This window comes from Echiichthys vipera, assembly GCF_963691815.1.
Source record: "Echiichthys vipera genome assembly, chromosome: 7".
In the NCBI taxonomy this organism is placed as follows: Eukaryota; Metazoa; Chordata; class Actinopteri; order Perciformes; family Trachinidae; genus Echiichthys; species Echiichthys vipera.
In genome coordinates, this window is record NC_139832.1 from 21,879,058 (window position 1) to 21,896,883 (window position 17,826).

Genomic DNA, 17,826 nt, shown 5'->3' on the forward strand with positions numbered 1-17,826 from the left:
AGAGACTGGCGTGGAAGAAACATCAGAGCTTGTCCTCTTTCAGTCTGATGAGAGGGAGAAGATACACATATCTTACACAAGTCTATCACACACACAAGAAAAACAATACTATTGTGCACATGCAGACGGACTTTGTTACATCCTCAACAATAGAGTAAGAATGGGAAAATAAAAGAGATGGACAGAAAGGAGTAGACAAAGGAGAGGTCAAATCAATAGTTGTCTTTAGAGTAGTGAAGAGCAGTGGTGTGAGTGCCCCTCCACTGCTGATGTCCACATTTCCCTCAGACCTCCACGGATGTATGCTGTGACCTGTGGCGGGAACAATATAATGAGAGCAGATGAGATAAGCGGCTCTTAACACTATGAAGTTGAGCATGTGTGTGAGTGTGTGTGGGGCTGTCTCCTCGCCAGGGGATTCAGGCGTAAACAAGCTTCTGATTGGCTTAGAGTTAGGGAGTAGCCGGCTCCCACCTGGGAAGTTGAGCTTGTGCAGTGAAATCATCTCCCCTAGAGGAGGATGAGAGGGTCGCTGGTGTATTGTGCACATCTGTCTACAACACAATACCCTGTAACTAGAGATCATAACACACTGGCAAAAACCAGAGCTCCAGTGGTATAAGGAAGGGTATTTAAGGTTAGCCCTTGTTTGGCTGGCGGCCTCTGAGTTCTGTAAGTGAACATAATAAATGTTACTAACATCACCTAAGAACATGCTGAAGTCAGCACACTGCAGCTTCCCTGCTCACTCCGGAGCAGCCTCTCCACTACAGCTACTCTGATTAATAAAGCCTCACAAGGAGGGAAATCATCGTGTGTGTCACAGATCTGAACATGACATAGGTGGGATCCAGCTGTGCTTTATAATAAAGTTATAATAAAGCATTTCTCAAAGCTATTTAAAACTCTCCTCTCTCCTTTTTTTTCCAGGTCTATCCTTGGTAACAGCGTCATGTCAGATGGTGGATAATTGAAACAAATGAGGAGGCACAGCTGCCAAAGGCACTGCAGCACAGAGGCAATTACACCGCTATGCAGTTTTACTTTGAGGCAGAGAGTGAATAAGGGAGGCTTACCTACTCACCACCACCTTCTCCGTTCAATTAGGCTGCACCAGTAAGCCCCTCCCTCTCTCTCTCTCTCTCTCTCTTGCCTGGGACAAACTCAACAAACGGGAAGTGAGGCGCCCAGGCACTTCCTGTCTCCCTTTAAAATGGGTCTCTTGTTCCCATAGGCAGCACAGACTAGCCATGGGCTGCTGCAACAACTGCTACAAGCAATTTCCCTGACACCTTCACAGCACACAGAAACCCTCCAGGCTGTTGTTTTGATACTGAATTCTGTCTAACCTTTTTCCTGCTGCCTGACCAACATAAAAACTGAGCCAGACACAATGAAGCCATTCTCCACTTGCCAATTGGGCCACCAAAGCAGCTGTTAGTTTTTCCATGGCTACAGGGCACCTGCCGCCTCACACAGACATTTTTTACTCTGCCCCTTAGATTTGTATGATCAGCACTGATGTGTTCTGAACATGTAGTGTGTTCCCGGGCAAGATAAAGTTTTAAGCTTTTTTATTTAAGTGTGTGCATGACTGTGTGTGCGTGCATGCTGACTGTGTGAATCTAAATGTGGAGGGGAGGTTAGTGCAAGGCCATCTCTTTCTCCATCTCCTGAGCCAGCAGGTCTAGGCTGCTCCTCAAAACACACACATACACACAGTGTCTGTGTTATGCAACTGGCCCCGTGTGTGAGGTCTGGCCTCTGCAGTGACTGGAGGGCAGGTGAAAGTAGAGAAGGACAGTCAGTCAAGACTGACAGACCTCCTTCACGTGCACTGACCAGCAGCTAGTGTCTCTCCTTAAGAGTCTAATGCAACACGTAAGTCTGACCTTGATCTTGGATCAAGTAAATTGAAGACACCTGGAGCAGTTTATTTGTTCTTGATTATGATGAGTGAAAAAGTAATTTAAATATAGTAGTCTCAGGAAACTAGGTGAGGAAATCCAAAGACAAAGATCCAAACCAGACAGCATGTGTACAAATTTCAATCTACTGATGAAAGTTTTTCTGACCTGATCTTAATGATGAGTAATGGGGAGTGTCTACTATACGAGTGATGCAAGCTCCACTGAATTCTTCTGGTTGGTTTTGGACTGCATGGCCGGTTTGCTTAGGTGTAGTGTGGGTGGAGTAGTGTATGCTAAACATACTGGTAAGCTGGGTTACAATAGAAACAAGAAACAATTACAAAGACTCAAAATTTAGCAGATCGATATTTTTCCTAGAGTTCTCTAGAAATTGATGTTCAGCAGACCATCAAACCTCCATTTAAAATCTAAAGTGTTTATCTCGCCGTCTGGTTAAACATCTAGCTAGAATGACAAAGAAGCTTGATTATATAGTGCAACAGCCACAGGAGATAATTTCATCCAATTCCTCCAGGCAAAGCTTATAATCGATAATGATTTGGCGAGCAAAAGTAGCCAGACTTTCCTCAAAGACTGGAGAGTTTCAGCTTGATTCAATCCAGCTCCATCTGAGCAACGGGCAGCCTCTCGAGGAGGGAGTCTGCTGTGTTCGGGGGAACGAGTGCAGGGTTTGTTGGTGGAGAATGGTGTCCTTGTTGAGCTGCACGCCTCAGTTCTGTGGAAGCAGCCAGGCCTGCCAAAGATAGCCTAATGAGAGACACATGGAAAACAGTACGGCTGGCTCTGGTAATACAACGCACACAGTACATTAGACTCAGAACTATTGTTCCACACCACATATAAAATGAACCATCTGATCAGCTGACAGCAAACACACACTCACACACAAGCTTTTGTCATGTGATGGAGCCTCCAGTTCTGAATGTGACTACTCTCCAACAGCACGTCGATAGCAATACATCATATGGGTACAGAAACATTAAACCTCATAATTCAGAGGAAAATTGGATTTTTCTGTTTCATGCTGCACTTGTGTATGGAGAAATGATGACCACAGCTCAGATCTTTGACGTTATAGTCATGGAAAACGGCACGACATTGACTAAAGCAGAACGAGAACTTGACCAAGGATTCAACTTCACCTGTGGTAGGAGCCCCAGGGCTATGCCGGATAACAGGTAGAGGGGAGAGACAACCCATGTCAGCGTACATGGGTGGAGATTACAGTGAAGGGTGGGGTCTAAAATCCCACGGACACACAAACCCGACATCCAAGAACTAGTGGCGATGACTCAAAAAGCACACAAACACACTGTAAAGACTAGAGCTAACAGGCAACTAGCATGAATGTTCTGTGCCTGCATGGGAGAAAATAACTCTCCCGACCAGCAGGCGGCAGTAGTAGCGAAACCTGAAGATAATATTACCTGATAGAACAAAGTTTGTTTTTGATCTCACAGCCATTTGGCTTTAGTCATTTGTTTACTTTCCTCACTACCATTTCTCTGCTCGTTTCCCTGCCCTTGTCTGAATCGCCCAAAAGTGCCAACGGTGCGGGACACACACCGCACACACTGGGGTTGGTGCCAAAGACTCTCCATGTAAACCCAGGTAAACCACAACATTTTTTGTATGTTTGAAACAAATTAGATACAAAGTGTCACTTATTTGTTAGTGTCTCCTCCTGTGTCCACTCTGTAAGCTAAGCTAACTGGCTGCTGACTGTAGCATGACTTTTGATATAGCTATTATTATTATTATTATTATTATTATTATTATTATTATTATTATTATATATTTATTTATTATCTATAATGTTTCCAAAAATGTCAAACGTATTCTTTAAATAGATGCTAAATAATTCCATATGGTGTTCTCATGACTGAGAAACGAAGGCCAATTCCATCTTATTTTACTTTACGTCACACGGCGACAGAGTGTTCAATCGCTCCATTCTAAACAGGATGAACATTAGAGGTGACGCTGAGTGCTGGCAGGCTGTTTCTACTCCACACAATGCTACTGTTGAAAGCTGAAACACCGGAGCCCAGAGGACGGAGGGCTGGCCTGGGCCAAGGTCAACGAGGACCTGTTTGGATGGGTGTGCCTCCAAAAATACACATCAATCAAGCCATATACCATCACCGCGAAGCCGCCTGATTGGCTGACAAGGGAGAGGATGTGCTAAAAATAAACATGACGGCCCATTTCGGCTTAATGAGCCCATGAGACATCAGTGCACTGTGCCTTCATCATGACTGGGGGAGAAAAGAACACAGTATTCCTGGCACAAGCCCATGCCTTCACAAGGCGCCTGTGTGTATTTCACTGAGGCCTACAGTATATAACACATGTGAAGCCTCACACATACATGACACACACATATATACACCTGTAAACTGCAGGCTGCTATTCATACTAAGAGCAGTAGTGTAAACAAAGTTCTGAATCACAGCGAGGCCTAATGTAATCCAGCTGTGCTGTGTGTGTCTGTGTTAAAGCTACTATTTTACCCCCACCATCAAAACGCTCTTTAGAGAACTACAAAGTTATATTTAGACTTTATACAGCAGTTAAGGCAAGCTCAGCCTGGCTAACCCCACAACCACAAGAGAGGGGAACCAGATCCGTTCTGCTTCGACTGCCAGAGAGCCGAACCTAAATCATCTTGCCTTCCCTTTCTCTCAAGCACAACAACCAGCAATACGAGTGCACGGCACAGGCTCTCCAACACATGATGGTTGTTAAAAGGTATAGGGAATCAAATAGAAGGTAAATTTAAAAAAGTAATGACCGGAAAAGAGAGCACAGTCTGTTAAGTCAATGCTCTGCAAACAACAAAAACAGAAAAAAAGGAAAAAGCACCTCCCTGCCCCCTTGTAAGGGAACACTGTGTCCAAACAAACAGTGCTGCGCAGCCAAAGGGGCACACAGGAGGATGAGAGGAAAAGTTGGGCAAGCCTGCCTGACTGAGGAGTGAACTCCTGGCCATTTCACTCCAACTAGTCTTAACCTACCCACCTAACAAACCCTTTTAACCAGCATGTCGAACATGTCTCACCTTCAGTCAGCTATAGGAGGATGGCTATGTGCCATCACTGTCCCTCTGTCCTCAACTCCCTCCCTCCCTCCTCCCACAAGTCAAGATACCCCTTGTGTCTGACTACAGCAGAATCTCTGCCTGCTACAGCAGCACTGTCGTCAAATGTCTCCTATAAAACCGCAGCAGCATAACGGAGAAGAGGGTGGAGGAGGGGAAGGGGGAGTCAGATGGAAACGTTAACGAAGGTCTGACAACGTAAGTTGAAGAATGCTGAAACGCCAAGTATGACGTAAACAACAATAATCAACCACAATAACAAACAGTGAAGGGGAAAGAAAGGTCAAGAAGGGGTTATTAGGAACAGAGCCTTTGTTAAGTACCGATAGAAGAAGCAGTCGCAGCACACCAGAACCCCCATCCAGTCGGTGGTAGTGGAGCCGGGGTGACGAGGCTCCGACCGACAGCACCCTTCCTCCCTTTCGCCTCCCCGTCTTCGCTCCTCTCTCGCAAACTTGGCTACAGGTGCAGCGGCTCCGGCATAGCACCTTGTGTGAACGTACAGCTGATGGGATGGCCTCTGGCTTTAACGCAAAACAGACAGGCGGATGCACGCAGGCCGATCAAGCTTGCAGAAATGCACTTTCAAAACAAAAACTAGAATCATTCACAAAACCAGACGCACCTCTGAGCCAGTTTCTCTCTCTCTCTCTGCTTTCTAACTACTGCAACTGCCTGCCTCACTTTCACACTCTTGCACTCTCTTTCCCTCTCTCCCTCTCTCTCTCTCTCTCGTTCGCTTACTGGCTCCAACTTGAAAGGCGGGAAGATTAGCTTGGCAAACATAGTCCCATAAACAAACTGCTGACTGCTGGGCAGCACAGGGTGGACTGCAGGAAAGAGAGAGAGGGAGAGAGAGAGAGAGAGAGAGCGAGAGAGAGAGAGAGAGAGATGGATAGAGAGAAAAAGCGAGAGGAGGGGGAGAGAGTGTAACAATCTTTGGGAGGCAGGCAGCAATCTCAGCCATCTGTATACACCCTAAACAAGAGCTAAACATCCCATCTCCAGCCATCGCTCACGCAGACACACACACGCTCTGTTTGGAGAATCTGAAGTCAAATCCTGTCAGACCTCTCTGGAAAGTTAATCAGCGCAGTTGATAGCCCCTTAATGCTTTTGCTTATGAAGTGATATGTAACTGAATGATAACAGCAGATGGCTAATTGTCAACTCTTGAGTCAACACCGAGGAGGGGCCGCACACGTGAGGAGACAAGCAGCAAAGGACGTGCACGTACACAACAGCCGTGACTGTTCATTCACAGAAATGATGCAGCGCTGCGGGACGGGAGGGGCTAGTGCGGAGACAAGCCCCCAGGAAACGAGCCAATCACTGCAGAGCCCTTGTGTTGTGGTCAAATGAGGTGAAGGGCACGGGGTGAATCGTGGGGATGATTGCATCTCTGTCCTCTCTTACCTGCATCATGCAATAAGAGCAGTCGCTTTCTTTTTGCCCTCTGCTGTTCACTTGCTTCTTTACACGTCAAAACTCAAAGACTTTTTAAAAAAGGACTGCAGCGATCAGGTTTACGTGATGCTGTAACAGAAGGCTGCAGCCAGACATCCACACGGGATTAGCCGACTGTATCCAAGGCAGCCGACACCACTGATGCTCAATGTCAAACAGGCCAGTGCTGCTCTGTTCAAACAGGCCAGTGGTGCTCTGTTCAGAGGAAACAAATCACTGCAGCCTGCCGAGGGAAAGACTGACAGACAAGTGAGAGAAGACACGACAGTCACCTTCCGAAGACACCTGTTAAAATGATCTTATTCTGTCGCCGACTTATCACAGAACAGTGAGATGGATTTAACATTTCCGGGGCTAGTGGTTATTTCCACGTAACCCTGCTGCACACAACTTCAGAGGATGACGCGGGACAACAACTGCTCGCCACCTCTCTGCTGCTTCTCTCCACTCCCGTTCTTTTTGAGATAAAAGATGACAAAGACGAACCGCAGCAGCCCGACAAAGCACTTCTACATCCCATGACGTCATCCCTCCTCCAACACCACCTCCTCCTTGGAGGCATGTCACCAGTAGCTGCAGCTGAAAGACCTCTTCTTTCACTGTTTAATTACCTCATCCCTCTTACCTGAACACACACACACACAAACGCACTAACGCACACACACACGCACGCACGCACGCACACCAGACACACACGAGGGGGGGGGGGGGTAGAAACACAATTTTCTTGCACACACTTCCTAAGTGAAAGCAGAAAAGGGTAGGGCGGGAGGAGGGGAATACAGCGATAACATCGTTCTCACATTAACGATTGTGTGTTGAATTTGGCATTCATTTAGTTCCCTTTGTGTTTCTGAACCTAAGAGTCAGGATGTGGGTTTTGTGTGGGTCAAGTACAGCGGAAGGCCATATGCCATGTAACATGGCAAAGGGGAAAAGGAGTGCCAGAGGGAAAAAAGTGTTAGAAGTGAAACTGCCATTAAATTAACTGTCACTTTCAACAATATAAGCAAGTTCTTGTGCGTGTACTTCCTTTAAACTTTTGGGCCTTATCATGAAATCCAGACAAACAATAAAAAGCAAGACATCCGCTGATTTCAAGAAAGCTGTGCGACTGGTTGGCGGACCATGGCAGAAAGACAAAGAAAGAATTTTCCTGTAAACTTGTGACTTGGAAAGATAACACACTGAGGAAGGAGAGAGAGAGAACCGCTGGGCAGGGGAAAGACCCGACTCGTGACCGGGTTTAGAAACGCCAGGATATGAATAGAGGCTGTTGCAATCATGTCAAGGGAAAGTGGGTTAGGGGGAAAAGAGGTGGACACACATAGTGCACATCATTCACACTGCTACACACATACACAAACACATACAAAGTTGCTAGGTGATGGGACTACAAGAGGGGGGCATTTCTGTGGAGGGGAGAGGAAGAAAAAGAGGGCTGGAGAGGAAGTAGGGACAGATCATTTTGCTCTTTTCCATAAAGGAAGAGGGGAAACAAAGGAGAAAAGACAGCCCACCCCCACCTTAAAGCGAGATGGACAGGTTTGTCCAGATCCAGCTACACAGAGTTAACTACACGTGGGGCGCCACACTGAAGTCAGGGGGCCCTTGAGAGTAACTGACATATTATCCATGTCTGATTAGCCATGATCAAGTGTTCAGAAGGCCATCAAAAACTATTAAAAAAATATATATATAAATTTAAAAAAAAGGGGAGGGGGGGCGCTCAAGTTTCACTGATTTCTCATCAGATGTAGCTTCTAAAGACCTTAATACAGACAACGGTAAGGAAGTAGCCCTCCATGATGCCATTGCAGCTTTTGTGTGTGCATAATGTTGCAACAGAAGTCTGCTTTATTGCAGGATATTAAAGAAATCCAATGCAATAAAGAAAAGAGTAAAAGGTCGCTAAACATGCCGAGCCTCCATGGGCATATCACAGAGAAAGTGAACTGATTTATGAGCATAGGAAAGCGTGCTGCTGTCCCCTCCCTCCTCCTGGTCTCCCTCTCCACACGGAGAACACATTATCAAGTTACCGCTGCGCACATTACGCCGTAGCCTCTTACCTATTTAGCGTATAGGACCCGTTCCTTTTAAACCTCATCCTGGACGACAGGAAGCGGATAAAGAAATCCAGAATTGACGGTGTTTCAGCTTGTTTTTGTCGCAACCAGAAAGAAACAAATCCCCCGCCGTGTGTCTTTCTTTCTCTCTCTCTCTCTCTCCTCTGGACGGCTGCAGAACAAACACACGGAACAATACGGAGCTGCTCCTTGCAGTCCTCCAGCACCTTTCTCTCTCTATCGTTTCTTCTCAGACCTCCCTCTCCTCCTCCTCCGGGTCCCCCCTCGATGTCGTTTCCGTGGGGCAGGGTTAACTGCAGGCGTTTCGATTGAAACAACAGGAGCTCGTGTCGGTGGAAGTTGGTAAAAAGCGAAATGAACACAGGGTCTGCTGAAGGCTGCGTCGGCTTTGTGTCCACAGCATCATGACGCAAACCACCGCGTGTTTATGACCGAAAAAAACACACACCAGATGAAACTTCACGTTTTCTTTGGGTGCGTCCGCAACTACATCCGCGCACCTCGGGTCGGTTCGGCGACATGTGTGCGAACTGAAGCTACCTCTAAAAACATTAAAACTTATTTTTAAAAAAATACGTGAAAATGGTTATCGATGCGATCCAGTTTCCTCATCCTCGTCCAGAGGAGGCTCTCATGTTTCAGCAGCGTTTCCTATCTGAGGAGCTATATATATCTATACACACACACGTTTCTATTCCTCCATATGCTGAACACAAACCAGACTTCACCCCAACACAGCTCTTATCAATGCCTGAAGGGTGAGAGACAGATTTAAGGCTAAGAATAGGGCTGAGGATCCATTAATGCCATTTAAAGCCAACGTAGCTCTTCCAAGTGTGTGTCTAATGGACACACACTCACTTTATGTTACAGTAAGCTAAAGTGCTTGAACTCCAGGAGCAGACTTGAAGAGTATTTAACTGATACATTATTTCCACATATCACCATACCAAATTTGATTTTAAGACGATGTCTGGAAAATGACGATGATCTCTACTTTTGATCATTACAAATGCTTGTACAGGTTGTTGTTTGCCTTGAAATGATGATAAAACTTGATCTGCCACTACTGCACCAACACACTCTAGACCTCAGCACACCAGGTGCTGCTGTGAAGACAACGACTGAGTGAGCAATAACAATGAAGCATAATCACTAATGTGAGTAATATCCGTGCTCTGCAGCATTTTCAGAGCATCCTCTATGACAAACACTGCAAGACTTGGGAATGAAATCAGCTGCAGTAATGTTAACATGTGGAGGAAGTGACAGGCAGGGCAGCTCAAAGTGACTGAGCAGACAAAGAGGTGACACTGGAATGACTTTACAATGGTCTGGTGTGATCTTTACACCTCCCTGTATGCGTGCCCCCAGGGGAGCGTGCTCACTGACCCCGCTGCATGACCTTTACAGCACTGCTTGTGTGTGTACACTAGATGCAGCTCAGGTGAATGAAAGCTCATGTTTTGTCAACTTTGGATTTGTATGGTTAGTTGGTACAGGGAAGTTGGAGCAAAGATGTATTCATGGGGAGAGTGGGGATATGTCGAGCAGAAGGCCAGACCACTAAGACAGAAAAATGCAAAGACCAGATGTGCTTTTCTTACAGCCAATTGGGGAAGCATTGGGGAGGGGAGGAAAACATGCAACAAAGATCCCAAACTGGATTCAAATCCGGGATGTTTATGGTTACATATAAACTGCTTTCATACTTGTCAAGACACCCAAAAATAACATTATTAGAACTTTTTTTGAAGCTCCCTGGAAGTGACTAAAACGAAAAACGAAGAACAAATGAGCTATTTTCAGCTGAAAGCCTCAAAACGGCAACTCATCTCCATGATAATCAACAACAGATTCATTTAAGTCATCTAAGAACAAACCTTCTAATATAATATTAAATGTCACATTCAATTTTGTGCTTATAGGTCTGGAGGGATTACAGTAAAAAATAAATGATGAATCAAAGTGGTAAGTTTAAGAGCATTCAGGGTTATTCAGCATTACATCATGGGAGTGCAGCATCTGTGTGTGTGTGTGTGTGTGTGTGTGTGTGTGTGTGTGTGTGTGTGTGTGTGTGTGTGTGTGTGTGTGTGTGTGTGTGTGTGTGTGTGTGTGTGTGTGTGTGTGTGTGTGTGTGTGTGTGCATTTCTTCCACTCCCGCAAAAGCACTCAGGGTCGGTTTCAACGGCACCAAGCTCGTTTATTGCAATAAGGGCGGCCTGGCACCAGAACTGCTGATCAATGGCATCACTTCTGCTGCTCAGTCAGTCACTGCAGAGTTACACAACAGCAACTGGAGGGAGGAGGGGAGAAGGGGAGGAGGAGAGGAGGAGAGGAGCAAGGGAGGAAGATGGTTAACAGAAGATGAGAAGAACGGGTAAAAAAAAAAAGGGAAGCTGGTGGAAAGAACACAGGGTGAATACTGCAGACCACAGAGGCACAATTAGCCTGAGCTTTATTGATGCAGTTCACCCCCCCCCCCTTTCCTCCCCTATTCAGTCTCAATCCTCATTCCTGCACTTATTCATTGCCTGCATCTTAACTCCCCTTGATTTTATTGCTCTTTTTGTAGCCCCTTCATTAAGCTAATTTGAGCATTCTAGCTTCTTTTCGCAATCCCTATTTCTATTCAAGCCCGCCCCCCTCCCCAACTCCTCTCTCTTCTCCCCATCTGTCCATCCGGCTCAATCCCTCCCCACATTCTTCTTTCTGGTGCATGTTGCTCAAGAATGATGTGAACTTTAAAGTGCGTGTCCATGCATACAAATGGCGTTAACAAGGCCGGCCGAACCTTCTCCTTTTCATCGGAGGAAGAAGCTGCAGATTTCCTCTGAAGGTGTTAATATCGAGGAGAAAATAAAATACTTGTGAACTACGTCTCCTCCCTCTGCCTCGTTCCAAGTGACAGAGAAGCTTCCAGCAAACAGTCATCGCTGGCTGCGGTGCAGTTAGGGAATAGCCCTGGCCCCTCTACTCCTACACAGGCTTTCCAGGAATACATTGCACAGAGTCAAACACTGGACCGCAGTGCACAAACACACAAATGGACACACACACATGCGCTCACACACACAAACACGCACACACACAATCTACTGTGGCTCCAGCAACTTGAGTGCATGTGTGAGAGGAGAGCTTTAGAGAGACCATGTCACTGCATGTGCCAAGTTCCCCAGCACAGAGGTGATACTGAAAGAGAGCCCACACACACACAAACACACACACACAATTTCCTGCTGGAACCCCAGAAAAGAGATGAATCTTATGAAGACGCTCACGTGTATCATGCAATTTAATGTACATGGGGAGGGGGTTAACCAAGAACTTACTGTTTCTCCCCACCATACACCCTAAATATGTTTCAGCACACACACAACAAACACACACAGCACAGTTAGAGGTATATGTGAGCTGGGATCATGCCAAGGGGTGCAGTATGAAAGGGCCTATATATACGGCCAGGCTGGGTGACGCCAGGAGTCTTCAGGCTGTCTGTGTGCCTGTCCTTCAGATACAGCCTGGCCTGCAGTGAGAGGACACCACTCGCCTTATTGGCTTGTCACTCAACTCTGTCTGACCATTTATCGCCACAAAGTGTGAAATAACAGCAAAAATGACAAGCAATGTTGGTATTTTCTTAAATGTCCCCCTGGTTGCCCCTGAAGGTAAATGTCATGTCTGGTTGTTTCTGAGCTCTGCATCCAATCAGTATTCTGTTTCTATATCTAGACAGCTTTGGTTTCAATTGGAATTCCAAGAAATTAAAGGCAACCTTAACCATGCAAATGTCACTGCTCAGGCATTTTGAGAATGTAAAGCTCAGTACCAGCTTTGGAAAGCCATCTTATTTGTTTAAAAAAAAGTACATTTTTTAATAGTTATTTTACTGGAGGACTATTGCCCATCACTAAAAACACTGAGCTGCTGCTGAAACAATGAGCTGATATTAGACATTTTCCAGAACAGATGATTCATTGAAATAAGAAACATAATCCCTGAAGTTGCATTTAAGGGAGTTTACATTCCCACTTTAAAAAATAAATACATAAATAAAACAAAGTGGGCATTTTATAGACTGATTTGAGTATTCTTAACCTCCATGTATTAAGGTTTGACTACTTCTAATAAGCAAAATAATTGAATACATAAATGGTTCAGTATTTCCACACTATAAGTTAACTCCTGATGATATTTTGACCTCCATGTGTGAAACTTTGACTAAATTTGGCTTTTTTTGCGTGTTTAATTCACATAAAGAATCTAACATAACTATCTAAAAGTGAAAATCCATCATTGTTTGAACTGAACCACCCTGCACATCCACCCTGTAACTGGGGAGTCATGATGGACACTGCTTCAGTGAAGCCTTGATATGTGGAACTGCTGAGGACACTGGGACTATGATGCCATCTACTGTTAACCAGAAATAATGCACCGCTCATGCGTGGAGAACAGACCAGCATTTCCACTTTCTCTGAGGCTGCAGTGCTAAGTGAGTCGTGCTGGACCTGAGGAGCAGTGATGAGAGAAAGGCAGCAGGCAGAGGTGTAGTAAGTCGTCACTGAGGTCCCGTTGACTGGTATGCAGTCTAGTATTGCTGGCATGTGAATAAAGGGCTTTGCACCGATGATGGAAGGGAGAAGGTGAGGATAGAAGATTAAAAAAAAAGAAAATGAAAAAGACAAGGGAAGGAAGGAGAAGGACAGCAGTGCTGATTCCTTAGTGACGTCTGCTAATGCTGATATGTGAAAGACATGGAGGACACGTAGTGAATGGAGGGAGAAAGGGAGAAACAAGGCCTGCAGTGGCAACTAAACCACTAGGGTGAGTTGTTGAGCCCCCACCATACTGGACCCTTTGTGGAGAAACCCATTTAATTTAAAAGCTTCTCAGTAAAAATCCAGAGGAGGGGTTTCACATTGGTGGAAAAACTTGCACGGTGCCACCACCGATAAATGATGATTTTAATATTTAATACAGTATATTAATACCTTCACTTGAAAATAAAAAATACTCAAAGAATAAAATAAAAGAGTGTGCCTCAGCACAGATATGAACAGAACTGTGGATCTTGTGTCTGCCTCTGGCTGGTGGAGGACCGGTATTGCTGGTTTGATAGGCCTTCTGCAGCCGCTTGATACGGTCATGTGATACTGGACTGGAAAAGAGCCGACAGAGCCTGGTGCACACTGGGAAGGCCTGCAAGCCATGATTATGCAACAATAAGATCCGATTTCATGCTCATTGGATCCCTCTCTCTTATTATTCCGCTTCTTCTAAACTCTAAATGTCTCTTTACGCTGATTGTCTCCTACATGTTTCCTTTTGAATTGTTTTATCTCACACATACATACACACACGCACACAGGCACACACACCCCTGAACCCAGTGGACTCACATGACCTGTTAAAATCAATGTGATTGACCAAACAAAGTTACCTAACTGCTGACAGGTAAGCAGTTTCCCTACCCGCTGGAGAGTCATGTGAACTGTGCTGCCCTCTTGTGGTAAGAAAGAAAGAAAAAAAGAGAATACATCCAAATTCTGTTTACAGTTCCTTTTTGCTTGTTTATAGAGCCAGGTCAAGCTAAGGAGGGTCTACATGATCTTAGGGTGGCCACATGTTAACTAAGCATAGAGAGACTGAAAGCATGTGAAAAAGAAACACAGGTCTTGTTATGATGCTTTCTTCTTTCACCGTTCATCGCAAGGTTCAGGCTGTTAGGTTCAGTGTCAATAACTTTCAAGGTAATTTGTATATAATTACCTTTATCAGGATCCTCGTTGGCTTGAGGCTATTCTCTTTTGGGTACCGGTTGTTTTTACTCATTGTTAAAATTGTGGCAAAATCAATGCAGATCTCAATTAAAAAGGTTCACATAGTTGAAGTTTAGAATTTTACTTTTTTCTAAAGGAGTAGTTTCATGGGTCTTTATTCATTTCCAGAAGTCTTAGATGTTCGTTTTGACCAAGTTTCAGACTTTTCAAGGCTGGTGGGAACTCTGGAGTCAGGATAATGATACTTAATAGGGTTTTCTATTACTCATTATAACTAAAGTCAACATGCTTTTGCCATGTGGTATCATTTAGGCCTTTTAATGTAGCCAAGGTAATAACAATAAACTGTAATATCAAAATTACAACAGCTTTACGGTCACTGTGGGAAAAAAAGCTCAATTTTATGATGTTTTAGTCAGTCATATCCCCAAATGACAGATGCAGAGAAAACCCACCAAAAACACCTTTTAGATCCTTTTCTCACATAATTGTACAGCAGTGATAATATGACCCATCCTGATCCACATTACCAAACACTGAGCTCTGGCCTGACAGCAGCAGGCTGTGAATGACTTTAGATCCAAATCTAAAAGTAGGAAATGTTAAGTGACATTCCTTTCAATGTATTCAAATCACCAGACGTGTGTGAAAACGCCACAGAAAGCATACATTTAACACATGGAGAAAGTCTCAGCAGCTCTGAGCTAATACCCACACGTGCACAAACACACGCTGCTGAAGAGTGCAATCCACAGCTGCCCGCGGTTATGCCAGCTGGTATGTGCAGTGGTGTGTTTATGTGTGTGTCCATTATCCAGTGAGTCTCTGCACAGACTTTTAAGAGCCCAGTGACCTCGAACCACCTTTGACCATAGCTGCTCACCTTTCAGCTGTTAGAGATGCACTTCAGATGGATAACTCTGATATACCAGCTTTGGTGAAGGTCTCACTGTAATATAAGGCTGCGGGGAATGATAAGGCATTTTCAGCTGCTAGGAGCAAAACAGAGAAGCAGCGCAATAAAGAATTTATGTGTGTTATTAGTAAGTTGGATTCTGGGATAGATAGGAAAAAGGCAACTGATGCAATAATAGTATTAAAAGGCAAAATCCACCTTAAATCACGATGACTGTTAACAGCTCTGGAGATGTTTTTGTACACTACCTGGCCCGTTTTCTTATATGAGCACTTTTATCATTCTTGTTGTTGTTGGTATGACATCAATCTATTTACAACACTATGACATGTCAACTAAACGAGGCCACCGAAAGACAGAAAAAGACACGTGCGGTTAGAGCCGGAGCTCACGTTGTCGCTTTCTGATAAACTACACAGAGTGACAGACGCCCAGCTGGAGCCTGCACGAGGAAGGCAGCACTTCCTGTGTTTGTGCATCTCACTGTTTGCTTTCCCCTCAGTGCAACGAGTGATGAAGACTTCCTGCAAGCTCCTGCTCCAGACTCCCTGGCCGGGCGGAGAGGCAGAACAATGAGGAGGAAAAGCAGAGTGTGTTACAGTAAAGGGTGGTGCAGAAAGGGAGATAAAGCACACACACACACACACACACACACACACACACACACACACACACACACACACACACACACACACACACACACACACACACACACACACACACACACACACACACACACACACACACACACACACACACACACACACACACACACACACACACACACACACACACACACACACACACACACACACACACACACACACACACACACACACACACACACACACACACACACACACACACACACACACACACACACACACACACACGGCAATATGCAAACAGAGGCACAGATATAAGTGTACATGAGGACACACCAGATAACAGATAACTGCAATAACGTCAAATACGACATGAAAAAGCGGAAGGTCAGAGATCAAGAGTGAGCTCCCTTCGTCCAGGCAGCCTCGGACTGCACCAAACCTCACCTTAAAAATACAAAGGGCAACTCACTTACTTTGAAAAGTGGTTGCCAAGCTGAAACTGAAAATATGCCAAACTAATGTGGAAATTGATTCAACTAACAAAGAACCAGTCAAACCATAAACCTCACTTATATTTAAACGTCAATAATGAAACAAATATTAAAAATGTATTTATTTTGTGTTAAAAGACAATTCCTCAAAATGACAACCTGGACAGTTTTACTATCAAACCCTGACAATGCCACACAAAGTAGTATGGCTGTAGATTGTTTGACATGAAATAGTCCCTACCTGCAATAACATGCAATCCCCAGTGATTATAAGAAATGTCCCATCTGCGTGCACTGTATTTCTGCCCCCTCCCCTCCGGCCCTGAGCAACACATGAAGTCAACAGAGCGGACCGAAACCCCTGACCTACTGTTCCTCTATGAGAGGAAACGGGTGGGGAATGTCTCTCGCTCTCCCGTTCCCTCTCACTCACGAAACAAACGTGCAGACTGACACATCACCAATAAAACCTAGACCTTTACTGTTTCTATCTGTCATTCTGATCAAATCCTGGCTTTTAAAGTTGAGTCAGTACGGTCACAATGACTGTGAATTGAATATTTGATTAAAGAGGCATTCCACCTACATGTGTCTTGGTTTGGGCTTTGGGGCTACAAATGTACAGTACAAAGCCTGGGTTACTCACTAAAGGTAAGGTTTTTAAAAAACATGAGCATTTATCAAGCAGGGGAGGTCAAACGAAAGATGCAACTGAGTGGCATTGTGGGAAATGCAGGATCCAGCTATTTTTAGAGCTTGATGCTTACTGGGGACTAAAAATAATTACTGCTTCAATTTTGAGGATTCTTTTTCTAAATATACTAAATTGCTGGAGATTGTTGCAGCTCATATTCCTTATTGTTCCTCAAATATTCATCTCAACTTATGTTAACGCTCAAATATTCCCTCTTAGCATTTAACCCCCTTTCAAAAGACACAGAAAACCACAGGGGAAGATGCACCTTTAAAAACAGGTATGTTTTGACATGTGAAATATTAGTGATGTGAATGTGACCAAGTTAAGTTCAGGGCTGCAATGCTGCACACTGAACAAGCAACGCTTTCAGTGACAATGACAAGCACTAACTCGTTGCATAATAATTAGACAACATAGAGAATGTTGTTGGCCGCCGCTCAAAACGCCCAAACCAGCGCTGCCCTTCAGAGGAAACATGAGAGCATTGCTGGGAGGAACCAATAATGGGAAGAAAAGGGCAGAGAAGCCGAGCACAGGGGGGACGAGAGAGGAGATAAAGAGAAACAGTGTACAAAAGACGAGAGGTCAGGAGGAGTCAACGTTCACCTCACAGATCTTCTCCCGCCATCACTCTTCATGTAGGCTAATCTCTTCCATCTCACCTCCCCGAGCTGGCCAGCTCACTTAGCCTCATTTAACCAGCTATCGGCCAGTAATAAATCAGCAGCACACTCCTCTCGCCT

The 17,826-nt window shown here is 44.9% G+C and overlaps 1 protein-coding gene across 3 annotated transcripts in view; it reads right to left on the minus strand.

Annotated features, from left to right (window-relative positions):
• mob2a (MOB kinase activator 2a) overlaps window positions 1-17,826 on the minus strand; it is a 59,912-nt gene that overhangs the window by 27,746 nt on the left and 14,340 nt on the right. The window contains exon 1 of one of the 3 annotated variants that reach the window (XM_083916745.1): window positions 8,571-8,963. The exons of 1 other annotated variant lie outside the window; for it this stretch is intronic. In XM_083916745.1, coding sequence (XP_083772871.1) covers window positions 8,571-8,608 — 38 coding nt within the window. In that variant the 5' untranslated portion in view covers window positions 8,609-8,963. Of the gene's footprint in view, window positions 1-5,354; window positions 5,604-8,570; window positions 8,964-17,826 lie in introns of those variants that run through there. One more of the 3 variants, XM_083916744.1, reaches the window with a different exon arrangement.